The sequence below is a fragment of the Eleutherodactylus coqui genome, chromosome 13 (assembly GCF_035609145.1).
Source record: "Eleutherodactylus coqui strain aEleCoq1 chromosome 13, aEleCoq1.hap1, whole genome shotgun sequence".
NCBI lineage: Eukaryota > Metazoa > Chordata > Amphibia > Anura > Eleutherodactylidae > Eleutherodactylus > Eleutherodactylus coqui.
In genome coordinates, this window is record NC_089849.1 from 121,773,980 (window position 1) to 121,786,914 (window position 12,935).

Below are 12,935 nucleotides of genomic sequence, written 5' to 3' on the forward strand. Positions count from 1 at the left end.
AATGTACCCTTATGTCATGTGGATAGCGCGAGATCAGAAGAGATCTCGCGCTATCCGGCAGCGGGAGCCGGCTGTCACTGATAGCCGGCCTCCCGCTGCAACACCGGAGGTGCATCGGAGCAGCGACCCCCGCTGTTAATCGCAGAGGGGTCCTGTATTACCATTGCCTATGTTCGCTGTAATAAGCAATACAATAAGTTGAACACGCTTTTTATCCTGCATGGCAAAAAGCGTTAAAAAAAAAAGCTAAAAAACTGAGGCAAGATGCAAATTTTTAGCATTTTGCCTCCGAAAAAACGCAATAAAAGTGATCAAAAACGTTGTATGTACCCCAAAGTGGCACCGATAAAAACTACAGCTTGTCTCGCAAAAAAAAGGCCCTCACAGAGCTCCGTACATAGAAAAATAAAAAAGTTATAGGACTTTGAATGCTGTGATTTAGAAAAAAAAAGGGGTTTTATTGCAGAAAAGTGGAAAACCTAAACAAAAAATAAGAATTTTAGTATCGTTGTAATCATAACCGACCCGCAAAAAAAAGTATTGTGTCATTTATGCTTCATAATTAAACCTTTTTTAAAAAAAAAAAAAAATCTATGGCAGAATTGATGCGTTTTCTCTCCCTACGATCATAAAAAAATTAATAAAATTTTTATAATATAGTCTATGTACCCAAAATTGGCACCGATAAAAACCACAGTTCGCCACGCAACAAAAAACTTATTTGGCCGTGTCGGCAGAAAAATAAAAAAGTTATGGCTTTTGAAAAATGGAGATTAAAATCCGCCAAAAATCGCTGCGTCCTTAAGCCCAAAATAGGCCATGTCGTTAAGGGGTTAATACATCAAGAGGTGCAGGGCACTACATGTATAAGCCCATCTCAGCTGCTCCGTGTACCTTCTCAGAAACGTATGCCAGGTCCGACTTGCTGTACCTTTCTCAGTTTCTGTTGTAAATTATACATTAATCTGTCAGTCTCTGATGGCCATGCCTCCTCTGACAAGCCCCACCCACTTTTTGTAATGGTAAGGGGCCTGGTGCACAAAGGAGAAAAGTCTCAATCTAATAACTATGTATAGACTCAGACTGGTAAAGTTGGAAGAGACCTCGAGGGTCATCGGGTCCAACCCCCTGCTCCGTGCAGGATTCACTAAATCATCCTATAGATATAGTGATAGATCTAGATATATCAGAGGTCAGTACAGAAATCTCTCCCATCATCTATTATACCCAAGACTGTAACAAGGGGGCGCTCTAATAACTATGTATAGATATATCAGGGGTCCGTACAGAAATCTCTCCCATCATCTTTTCTACCCAGGACTGTAACAAGGGGGTGCCCTCTACGTCTAGAGGAAAAAAGGTTTTTACATAACATAGAAGGGGGTTCTTTACAGTAAGAGCAGTGAAATTATGAAACTCTATGTCCTGAGGGCGTGGTGATGGTGAACTCACTAAAAGAGTCTAAAATTAACCTGTCTCATCCCTCCAGCACCATAAACGGTTAGGGGACATGACAGAGAGCTAAGTAATGTATTTTTTGTTCTATATGCCCACGCCTTGGATCCTGTGGTGTTGCCCTCTAAAGTCCTGGCGGCTCATGAAAATCTCACTTTTTTTCAGAGTGCTGTGTATATGTTCTCCTATACAAGTCTATGGTAGGGCGCATGCACTGGATTCTGAAAAGAGATTTTTGTGAGCCACCGGGACTTCAGACGAGAACACCACATACATAAATTTAGTTAATGGTACTGTGTGGATGTGACAAGTTCACTTTAACCCCTTGAGTGGCACGCCCGGAAATTTTCCAGGACGAGCTCCACTGCCGATCTTCCGGGCTATGTATCACTATGGGAGCTGCAGAGCACAATGCCACAAGCTGTGGCACTGTGCTCTGCCTGCACAGTCCCACAGAGAACAAGGCAAAGGCTTTGAAAAACCAGCAGAAGATATTGCCGATCTGCCAGCAATCTCCTGCTTCTAAGTCTCCTGCTTTGTTTATAGTTTGCCATAGAGACCATCAGCTTGTCAGAAGCAAGCCGATGGTCTCTGTGGCAGGGAGAGCTAGTGCTTGGCTGTCAGAGGACAGCTAGGTACTAGCTCTTACAGCAGAGATCAGAGAAAACCTCCGATCTCTGCTGTGTTAACCCTTTACATGCTGCAGTCTATGTGACTGCAGCATGTAAAGGGCTGTCACTACGGCATGTATAGGGCTGTCACCATCAGACCCCCGGAATGTGATCAGGGGGTCCTGATGGGTCCCTGTGGAAGTCCCCTAAAGGGACAAAAAAAAAGTAAAAAAAAAAACAAAAGTAAAAAAATTATAAAAAAAAAAAAATTAAAACACTTGTCTCCCTTTACTTGGTAAAAAATCAAAAATATAATCACACATGTGGTATTCGTGTGCGTCGTGATGACCCAGAGAAGGAAGTTAATGCATTATTTAACCCCTTAATGACATGGCCCCTTTTTTTTTCTTTTTTCCTCATTTCTTTTTTTCCTCCCCCCTGGTTAAAAAATCACAACTTGTCCCGCAAAAAACAAGCCCTTATATGGCCATGTCAATGGAAAAATGAAAAAAGTTATGGCTCTTGAGACGCAACTGCAAAATTAGTTGAAATTCAATGATTAGACCATTTTAAAAAAACTGCCCTGGTGGGTCTGACAGGGTGGTAGGAAACCCGCCACTCAAAGGTTTAAGAGAGGTCTGGGCACCTGTATTGAGCGTTAAAATATTACATGTTATATCACTGATTACTCAGAAGAGTTGGTGATCCGGGGAATATACCGATTGCCAGATTGGAGTCGGGAAGGAATTTTGGCTTCCACCTCATTGAAGTTTTTTTCCTTCCTCTGGATCAACATTGGGGATAATAGACTGAACTGGATGGACGTGTCTTTTTTGAACATGAAAAAAGCTTAGTACCGTGTTAGCCAATAGAGCAAAATGTGATTGTTCTCAGCAAGAGAAACCAAAAAACATTGTAGATATAATATCTTTTAATGGCTAACAAAAATACATGATGTTATAGCAAGCTTTCCAACCTACTCAGGGTTCTTCCCCAGGCTTATGGAGTAAATTTGAAGACACATGCATTTATCTATACATACATACATACATGTGAAAAGGCACAAATACAGTGGGATTAATTTTTACTTAAAAATATACCAGAACAGGATGAGTAGAGGAGTAAATAGTTAATTAGCCCACTGATAAGGGATGTGGAAGTTTAATGGTCCCTAAATTGGTGTTAGGGGGTCACCAGGCCAGAGTGTTATCTGTGCTATAGATATTGGGAAGTATGAGAAATCTGTAGCAGAGATGGGATGCTGACCTGGTGACCACCTAACATCTAGACAGACCTGTGCATCTGTCCGCAGTCTGTGACTTGATGGCTCCTGTCCAGCTATTGCTAATAGAGACAACCTTAGGGGTACTACCTAAGGATTCGCTGTGGGAAATTCACATAATGCTCATCACGTTCATAACGCTTCTGAAAAACCATATCTGAATCGCCAAAAACTCTTTCAGATGTAACCATGAACAGAAGCATAGGCTTTAATGAGGGAAAAACTAAATTAAACACTGATACAAGTGGTCTGCATTTCCAAGTTGGCAGGTCATCCAGGTATTTGGAGGATGTTGGATCTCTTCTAGCGTGTCTCTTGGTTGCCCTCTCTGGCCCAGAACATAAAGGTTCATGTAGTAGCCTATTGCCCCAGCACACAAAACAAGGCATACTGACCAACGACCTCCTGGACTACCCCTTCTGCTGCCAGTTGCAGAACTCTCCAGAACCCAAATAGCTATAGATTTCACTACAGGCTTTTCCTCCTCTGCGGGCTGCACTATAACCTGGGTGTTTGCCGATTGCTTTCCCAAAATAACCCAGATTATCCCGTTAAAGAGGGTTTATCACTCTCCCTAGGGCTTATTCACACACCCAGATTTTTTGTCCTTGTGTAGTCCGTGTTTGCAATGGCTGCACACGGACAAGACCCCCAGGTCTGCCATCTTAGTACCTAGACCATACCATTTAAAAAAATGTAAAATTATTAATGTAAAGTGAACCAGTCGGTGTGTTCATGCAATTGTGAGCGCTGAACGCTACACAGGGGTCGGAGCAATGCTTGCGCTTGAACCCTGGTGTATCCCAGCGGCCTCTTCCTGGATAACCTCCTTAACAGACAGTAAATCATATCCTCTTTTGTGTTTGAACGGTCATAACTGTTTAATATTTTCATGAATGTCACTGTATGAATGTACGAGTTCTAGTTCTTATAGGATCCCATTTCGGGTCCATGTAATGTATTGAATAACTTGTATTAATTTTTTTTTTTCTGGAGAAAATGGAAAATAATTATATCACCATTCTTTTTTTGTGATTTATTTTTATGGTATTTACTTTTTCGTATTGTGATATAGTCCGTCATTTTGGCTGCATGTGTCATCCATTTTTATACCACTGTGATATCCCATTCAGGCCTTGAGTAGTTAGAATGCAGTTATAAGCTTCTCAGTCCCTCCTGGCTTTTGAATATTCGCATTTAGAAAGAAAATTGTCTAAAGTTCCCCTGCACAAGAGTGAACAAGCCCCTTCCATTCTTCTGACCCTCTTGGCTCCACTTGTGTATTTAGTTTAGAATTAGCATTCGGAAACCAAATTGCGTTATCATTTACTTGTTAATGAAGTCTAAGGAAATGATCCTACTAGAAGCTGAATTCTCACAGACGCTCTGGCTTCAAGATTCAAATTAGGGAAAAATCTTTTAATAAGGGTTATTGGCCGTGTGAAGGCCCTAGAACGATATGAATTATATTTTCAGAATCGGGTGAGCCAGCTGAATAAAGCGCATCTAAACTCATTGTGGTGCGATCCCCAGAATATACCCCCAAACGGTGTATCTGCATACTCTGTTATAATTTCTGTGTCACATTTGATATTGCGGAACAGATAAAATAATTACTGGAAATATGCCAGGCATATATTCCCGAACGGAGGATCTCCTGCAGAGATATGGCCGAAATGGGGAGTTATGGTTTTTCACAGGTACGTTGGCATTTACGCCACTTCTCTCTGAATTACCTCAGACGGGGTGGGGGTAGGTGTATTCTGGAGAAACTTTAAGAACTAGGGGGTCAGAGAGACCCAGCGTTAGACCTTCCGAGGTGCGCCAAGGCATAGGGAGCTTCCTGTTACTCTACACAATCAGAAACTTGGGCCGAACATCCCAAATCTGGTATCTTCTTTATTTCTTCCTTGTTTTATTTTAAGTGCTGTCTGTTGTGTATACCTGTAAACCTTATCTCCACTGTGACATCTTTTTCTGTATATTTTTGTGTGTGTGTGTATGTGTGTATATATATATATATATATATATATATATATATATATATATATATATATATATACAGTCACTCTTTTTTAGAATAAATCTGCAATTTATTAGTCAAACATTGTGTTAACAATTCATAAGTGTGGGTTCCAGCTACCTGTGATATAAACCTGGTGGTGGTAGAGAGTGTGTGTGGGTATTGTAGAGTGCTGGAGTCATTAGACTTCATCAGGGGGTGATTTGAGCTTTCATTCTGTATATGTGCAGAAGCCTCGGAAGGCTGGGTACAAATCCACCTGTATTCTAATGACTCTGTGCTTGCAATCCTGCTAGAGTGATCGATCAAGGCGCTGCAGTGACAAGCATTTGCAGCGACGAGATCGCTCGGATTAGTCGATCCGTGACAAATCGGTGATAGAGGTGGGATCGGTCAGGTCTCCCCCATCTCTCCTTTCTGTAATTCTATGGCATTACATCATACTGCAAGAGCAATTAAAGCATCACAAGTTCTTGTCTTGAGGTCTAAAAAAAAAAATTAAAATAAGTTAAAAATTTTACAAATTATTAAAAATAAAAAGTAATAAAAGTTTTAAAAAAACCTTTTGCAATATTTATAACAAAATAATCTAAATCCTAAAAGAAAAAAGCATATTTGGTATTGGTTCGTAAAAGTCCGATCTATCAAAGTAATGCGTTATTTACCCTGCACGTTAAACGTCGGACGGAAAAAAAATAAAGAACCCCAGAATTGTGCTACTTTGGTCACTGCGTCGCCAACAAAAAATGTAATAAAAAACAATCAAAAAGCCGTATGTAACCAGAATGGTACCAACTGAAACTACAGGATGTCCCGCATAAGTCGAGCTCTTGCACAACTATGTCGACGGAAAAATAAAGTCATAGCTGTCAGAAGATGGTGGAGAAAATAATAAAAAAAATATATCTTTGAGAATCAAAGTAGTACAGCCAAAAAAACTATATAAATGTATACTGACCCATAGAATAATTTTTGTTGCAGTGTGTATGCTGTAGGAACAAGACGCAGCCACCGATGGCAGAATTTCGTTTTTTGTTGTTTTTGCATTTCACTCAAATTAGAATTTTTTAAATGTTTTTCAGTACATTATATGGTACATTAAATAGTACCAATTTAAAAAATACAACTCGTCCCGCAAAAAACAAGTTCTCATACAGCTATGTCGATGGATAAATGAAAAAAAAGGGGCCATGTCATTAAAGGGCTAATAAGTAGCAGGCAGACACAGAACTAGTGCTGCATATTCATGAGCTGCAGGCTGGGCACACCCTTCCCGCTCTAACCAATGATTCCAAGCTCTCTCTACACAATAATAGGCAAATATCTATCAATGGCCAGAGGGTGGTATGGGTGGAGTTAGCTGGAGCTCAGGAATATCCAGGACTGCTTTAAGTAGTCCTCTCTGTATGTGCTGCTACTAATAAAATACAAGTGGTCCAAAACTCCTGCTCCCCAGCAGACACATCACTGTACTCAGCATGACCGACACTACCTGATGGTGCTGTCAGAGAGGTGCAAGAAGATGGCGGCAGAGTCGAAGTCAGAGCCCATATTATGTTACTTCATGCTTGTTGGTCTTGTTTGTCTTGTAGTTTGGCAAAGTCAAGGTTGTGGTTCATCAGGACCTTGTTCTCTGCACCACTATTGTAAAGAGGGGTACGGCCTTCCTAAGTATCATGGTGTATTGCCAACTTGAAAGGCAACAAGTTCGGATACGGCTTTAAAGAAGGACAGATAGGTTGATGCAACTCAATTTTATTAATAAGATGATAATTGAACAAAATTGTATAAAATAAGTGATAATCAAAGTAAGTTACATAAAATAGGTGATATGGCATACACTTTTACAATATTTCTTATGCAAAGGTTAAGTACTAAAATCACCAAGAGTTATACATGAATCATATGCACCTTACCTAGGAATATACTCACATCACAAACACATCATCTGTCTTGGAACATCAACTGCAGGAAGAGGCAGTGAAAAACAGAGAACCAATCCCATCTGTAGGAGCCTTCCTTAACATCATCTGTCTGGACGTCCACTGGAGAAGCGGGCAGCGGAAGACAGAGAACCAATCCCATCTGTAGGAGCCTTCCTTAACATCATCTGTCTGGACGTCCACTGGAGAAGCGGGCAGCGGAAGACAGAGGACCAATCCCATCTGTAGGAGCCTTCCTTAACATCATCTGTCTGGACGTCCACTGGAGAAGCGGGCAGCGGAAGACAGAGGACCAATCCCATCTGTAGGAGCCTTCCTTAACATCATCTGTCTGGACGTCCACTGGAGAAGCGGGCAGCGGAAGACAGAGAGCCCTTGGGAAACTACACCATGAGAGAGCGTCCCGTACTCATGGGTCCACGGCGTCGGTCTTCCATGCATCAACTCCAATCTTTTATACACTATAAAGTAGCTTAGTCATCTAAGTTGTTTCCCTGAAGTTATTACACATCCAAAGTGGCCACATTTAGAGTGTAATAAAGTCTGGTCAAACAAGACCTTGCTTCAGACAATGGGGATATTAGCACTGGATTAACTAGGCTCAACAGGTCTTTTACAGAGATGTTCATAGTCCATACAATGATATACTCATGGAGAATCTAATTATATAATCATCATATATATAGTCATGGCTACTAAGATACAAACTAGTGGGCTACAAATAGTCACTTTTATACATTTTCACCACACATGGCTTCCAGGACCGTATAAGTATAACCTGGAGTCGAGAATTGTGCTTAGCACATCTATGAACGCATTGTGTCATCCTCCCTTATTTTCAGATTTGTCTTCCAGCTGAGGGTCACACTCCGCCTGGACAGGACAGGTGTATATCTTAGCATGAAGCTGTCCCGTCTAGATGACCCGGCTGAATCGCTCAGCAAGGACAAGACAAGGAGTTACTTGATCGAGAAGATAATGCATATAACCTTTGATATTCTCTACCTGCTGACTGGAGAGGTGAGAGCACATGACATGGGATTATGGGAAATTGTTGCCAGGACATAAATCAGGTGCTTACCCCATAATGAGCACCCAGAACCATGGCTGCCTGTACTAAGGTAAATATATTGTAATTCATAGGATTACATTGTATTAAAGATGTCTGGTGGCCGAGTCACGCACAGTAGTAGTCCTGTATTATCAGGCGGCTTTTGTCGAAATCAGAGCTCAAATAAAGAACTTCAAACTGACTCTGTGATCGAAGGGAGAAAAAATGATGAGAAGATCCTAGAACTTGCCAACAAGATCACTCAGCTGCTGACCGGAGAGGTGAGCACCGCTGGGGAGGATGGGAATTTGTATACTAATGCAAGAATAATAAATGTATCATTGTGTTATCAGGTTCCTCTAAGATGTCAGGACGTCACTGTCTATTTCTCCGTGGAGGAGGAGTGTGATGTTCTCGAAAGAGCCAGTACTCCAACAAACAATGCGATGTCTGAAAACCAAGAGCACATCACATCTCCGGATAAGTGTGAGCTCTTCTGACTGTCGTCTCTGCTAGGGACCTCTTGAACATTAAATACCCTACATATGTCCAAGTCAGTGGTAGCATGAACACTAGTAATTATTATTATTTATAGTACCAGTATTTCTGGTGGCGCAATGCACCACTTATTTATATATATATATATATAAAGACGAAAGCCCTCACTGACTCACTCACTCACTGACTCACTCACTTACTTACTGACTCGCCACTAATTCTCCAACTTCCCGATGTCGTAGAAACATGAAATTTGGCACAAGCATAGATTATGTCCAAAATAGGAAAAGTAAAGAGGTCCCAACTCGATTATTCAATTCTAGCGCAAAAGAATTAGCGTCCAAATTTTATGTACTGAATGTAATTCTCTCACTTCCCGATGACATAGAAACTTGAAATTTGGCACTAGCATTGATTATGTCATAAATAGGAAAAGTTAATGGGTCCCAACTCGATTATTCAATTCTAAGCGCAAAAGAATTAGCAGCCAAATTTTACGTATGTGATCTAATTTTCTCACTTATTGATGTCATTTTATATAAAGGAAACGTTGCATGGTTACCTCCACGTGGTGTTTCCTGGGTAACGCAAAGAATCATGCAAAATGGTGAACATATTTTTTTTCCTCGGTATCTCTAAACTAACCACGACTTCATAAGATTTTCTGTGTGAACACCAGATAAACACCAGTACCAAAGTAACTTGGGCGAAGCCGGGTATATTAGCTAGTAATGTAATATAATGAATGACCTCATCACATGTAACTCACTGAAGGACCTGTGATGACGATTGAAGTTGGTCAAAATATTGAAGAACCTGTGATGACATCACCATCATGTGATCAGGGGCGGAGCATGTAACTCGATGAAAGACCTGTAATGACATCATCGTCATGTGATCAGGGGGCAGAGCATGTGAGTCACTCTCTCACAAGTGGTCGTTAATACTTTGATGAGAGTGGCGTTGCATATGTGGCCTTGACTCCACCCTTCTGTACACTGCTCCTTGTGATCTTTGCAGATATTCTGGTGGCTCCAAGTTGTGTTGTTGGTCTGGTTGTGTGTTGAGCACCTGGCTTGCATTTCTGGCAAGGCCAGTTGACAGATATAGGAAAGGCTCGTCTCACTGTTCACCTCCTATGCACGTTTTTGTAGAGTTAAAAAAACAGAGATAATCTAGTTGTTAGAGCAATGGAGCGCTACAGGTATATTCTTGTGCTCTAAGTTCAAAAAGGGTTAAATTCAAGCTGTTCAAAGAATCATAGACTTGTTCACTTAACATTTTGTGTAATCAACTGATTCTCTCCTTTATTAGAAAAAAAGGAAATATTATATGGCTTTCAGATAAAGACACTGATAACAAGGCTTAACCCTTTCCAATCCACTGTCTGACGTCTAAAGACATTATGATTTAAGGCTGTACAGCTCCGATGTTGGAAGATGTCCATCGGGGTTCTCTTACTGCATATTGCCTGCCTCTCTGCTGTTAGAGCCTATCCAACGTGTCACCTCGTGCAGTACTGGCTTTACCCAGCAGATGGCGCTGTTGTATAACGCCAGAAAAAGAGTAAGCCCCCTAGGAAAACCAGGATACAAATTGGATTGGAAAGGGTTAAAGTGATGCCTGACTAATTAAATATGCATAGCTGATTACAATTAATTTGTTATCATTGGTTAATAAAACTAAGCACAAGCAGAAATGTCAATCTATAGGCAAAGTCAAGCAGAACTTTCCATGGGTCATGTGCAGTTTGTTATATTAACTATTTTTAGGCTTAGTAATTAGTTATTGTTAAACTACTAACAACCACTTGTCTGTGAGTATGTATGTGTGTGTGTGATTCTTGTGCTCCACCCCTGATGATGTCATTGCTCCACCCGCAGGTGATGTCCTTGAAGGTCCTACAACATAAATGAAACACAGAGTCTGACCGACAAAAGAACAACACGGTTAGGGCTCTTGAAAAGGGGAGGACAAAAATAACAAAATGAGAATATAACTAAACCGCTATTATGTCAGACACAACTCAGCAGTCCTGACAGAACACACTGACCTACCTCCACCACAGTGATATGGTGGGCTGAAGGACCTGTGGTGATATCACTGCTGTGGGAGGAGCCAAGCAGTGTTTGGTTTGTGTGGTAATCAAGCTGCTGTTTGTGTGATATCTGGGGATCATAATGCATGTACCATGTAGCAGAGCTGTGTGGCACAGTGCGCCACCAGAAACACTGGTACTATATTTTCCTACACAACTTAGCAGTCCTGACAAAACACACTGACATATATGCGTTGCACAATGATTAATTACATTCAAAAAATGTATACTCTTCCCTATGTCCCTATTTTTTTCTTCTTAGAGAAATGAATGTGGACACATCCAGGCAACCCCAGCAATTGTTTAAAAACATACTGCACAAGGAAAGACTAGAAAGCAATGGAATAAAACTAAAAGGGAGGAGACACAAATTAGATATTAGAAAAAACTTTCTGACAGGGTGATCAATGAGTGGAACAGGTTACCATGGGAGGTGGTGAGTTCTTCTTCAATGGAAGTGTTCAAACAGAGGCTGGACAAATATCTGTCTGGGATGATTTAGTGAATCCGGCACTGAGCAGGGGGTTGGACCCGATGACCCTGGAGGTCCCTTCCAACTCTACCAGTCTATCATTCTATGATACTGAATCAAATTTCCCAAAAAGTAATTCCAAAAAGTTCCTGAAATAACATGAAAAATGTAAAAAATATATATATATATATTTTTTTTTAATAACGCACACAACTTCTATAAGAAAAACACATTTTTATTCATAACAATAATTTCTTGTAGAATTAAAACCTAATGGGATCGAAGGAACATGAATAATTCACTGCACTTAATGAGCGTTACCTCATACGGCACAGTGATAAAGCTGGATAATGTTCCCTATGTGTAATGCAGACCAAAGGTGCACAACGTTATAAAAGTAATGCCACAGTCAGTGGTGACGTTACTTTTAATGCAGGAAAAGTACTGCATGCAATGTTATTTTGCAAATTGCATTATATAATTCACACATAGCATAATTGTATGTTAAATCAATTGTAGTGCCGCTTTAAATTAGCAATAGCAATGCTAATTAAATTAAAGGGGTTGTCCCGCGAAAGCAAGTGGGGTTAAGCACTTCTGTATCGCCATATAAATGCACTTTGTAATATACATCGTGCATTAAATATTGGCCATACAGAAGTTATATACTTACCCCCTCCGGTGTTGGCGTCCCCGTCTCCATGGCGCCGACCGAAGCCTTCTTCTGCCTGGATTAGACGCGCTTGCGCTGTCTGCTTCTTCTGTCCCGCTGAAGGGGCCGCTCCGGCGTGCTCGCGCCACACAGGTCTTCTGTGCGAGCACGCCGGAGCGGGACAGAAGAGGGCAGACAGCGCAAGCGCGTCTAATCCAGGCAGAAGAAGGCTTCGGTCGGCGCCATGGAGACGGGGACGCCAACACCGGAGGGGGTGAGTGTATAACTTCTGTATGGCCAATATTTAATGCACGATGTATATTACAAAGTGCATTTATATGGCCATACAGAAGTGCTTAACCCCACTTGCTTTCGCGGGACAACCCCTTTAATGAAAACTTACATTAATTTCCATTATTAGTGCTTACAAGTGATTAAAAAAAAAATAACTGCAAAAAAAATTTTTTTCAAAAAAAAAAAAGCAATGTCAAAGCTTAATGGTCGATGAGGGTCGCCTTGCAGTTAACAGATTGAGCTAAAATCTTTTGCTCATTGGAACGAGATAGGAGGGTGGGAGCTAAACTGTGAGAACATTGAAAAATAAGGGCCACCCTAATAAACATATATTGTATAGTGGAACCATCCCAAAACCTAATCTAAAAAACCTAGAATACATGCCTTCCCCCTTAGTTATTGCTAGTCCCCAGACCCCCACGATTGATGCTCCCAGAGCTATTACTTCACTATTACTCAGCGGTGTAGGAGGTCTCTCACAGGTTTCACCTAGCTGACAGGATTCCCATTTTGCCCTAAATTGTAGTCAGGTGTTGCAGGATTAGCCAGTCCTAAT

At 41.0% G+C, this 12,935-nt stretch overlaps 1 protein-coding gene across 1 annotated transcript in view; it reads left to right on the top strand.

Moving 5' to 3' along the window:
• LOC136588086 (zinc finger protein 3-like) overlaps positions 1-12,935 on the top strand; it is a 65,852-nt gene that overhangs the window by 7,208 nt on the left and 45,709 nt on the right. The window contains exons 2-4 of the mRNA XM_066587029.1: positions 8,157-8,334; positions 8,458-8,646; positions 8,719-8,851. Coding sequence (XP_066443126.1) covers positions 8,157-8,334; positions 8,458-8,646; positions 8,719-8,851 — 500 coding nt within the window. The remainder of the gene's footprint in view (positions 1-8,156; positions 8,335-8,457; positions 8,647-8,718; positions 8,852-12,935) is intronic.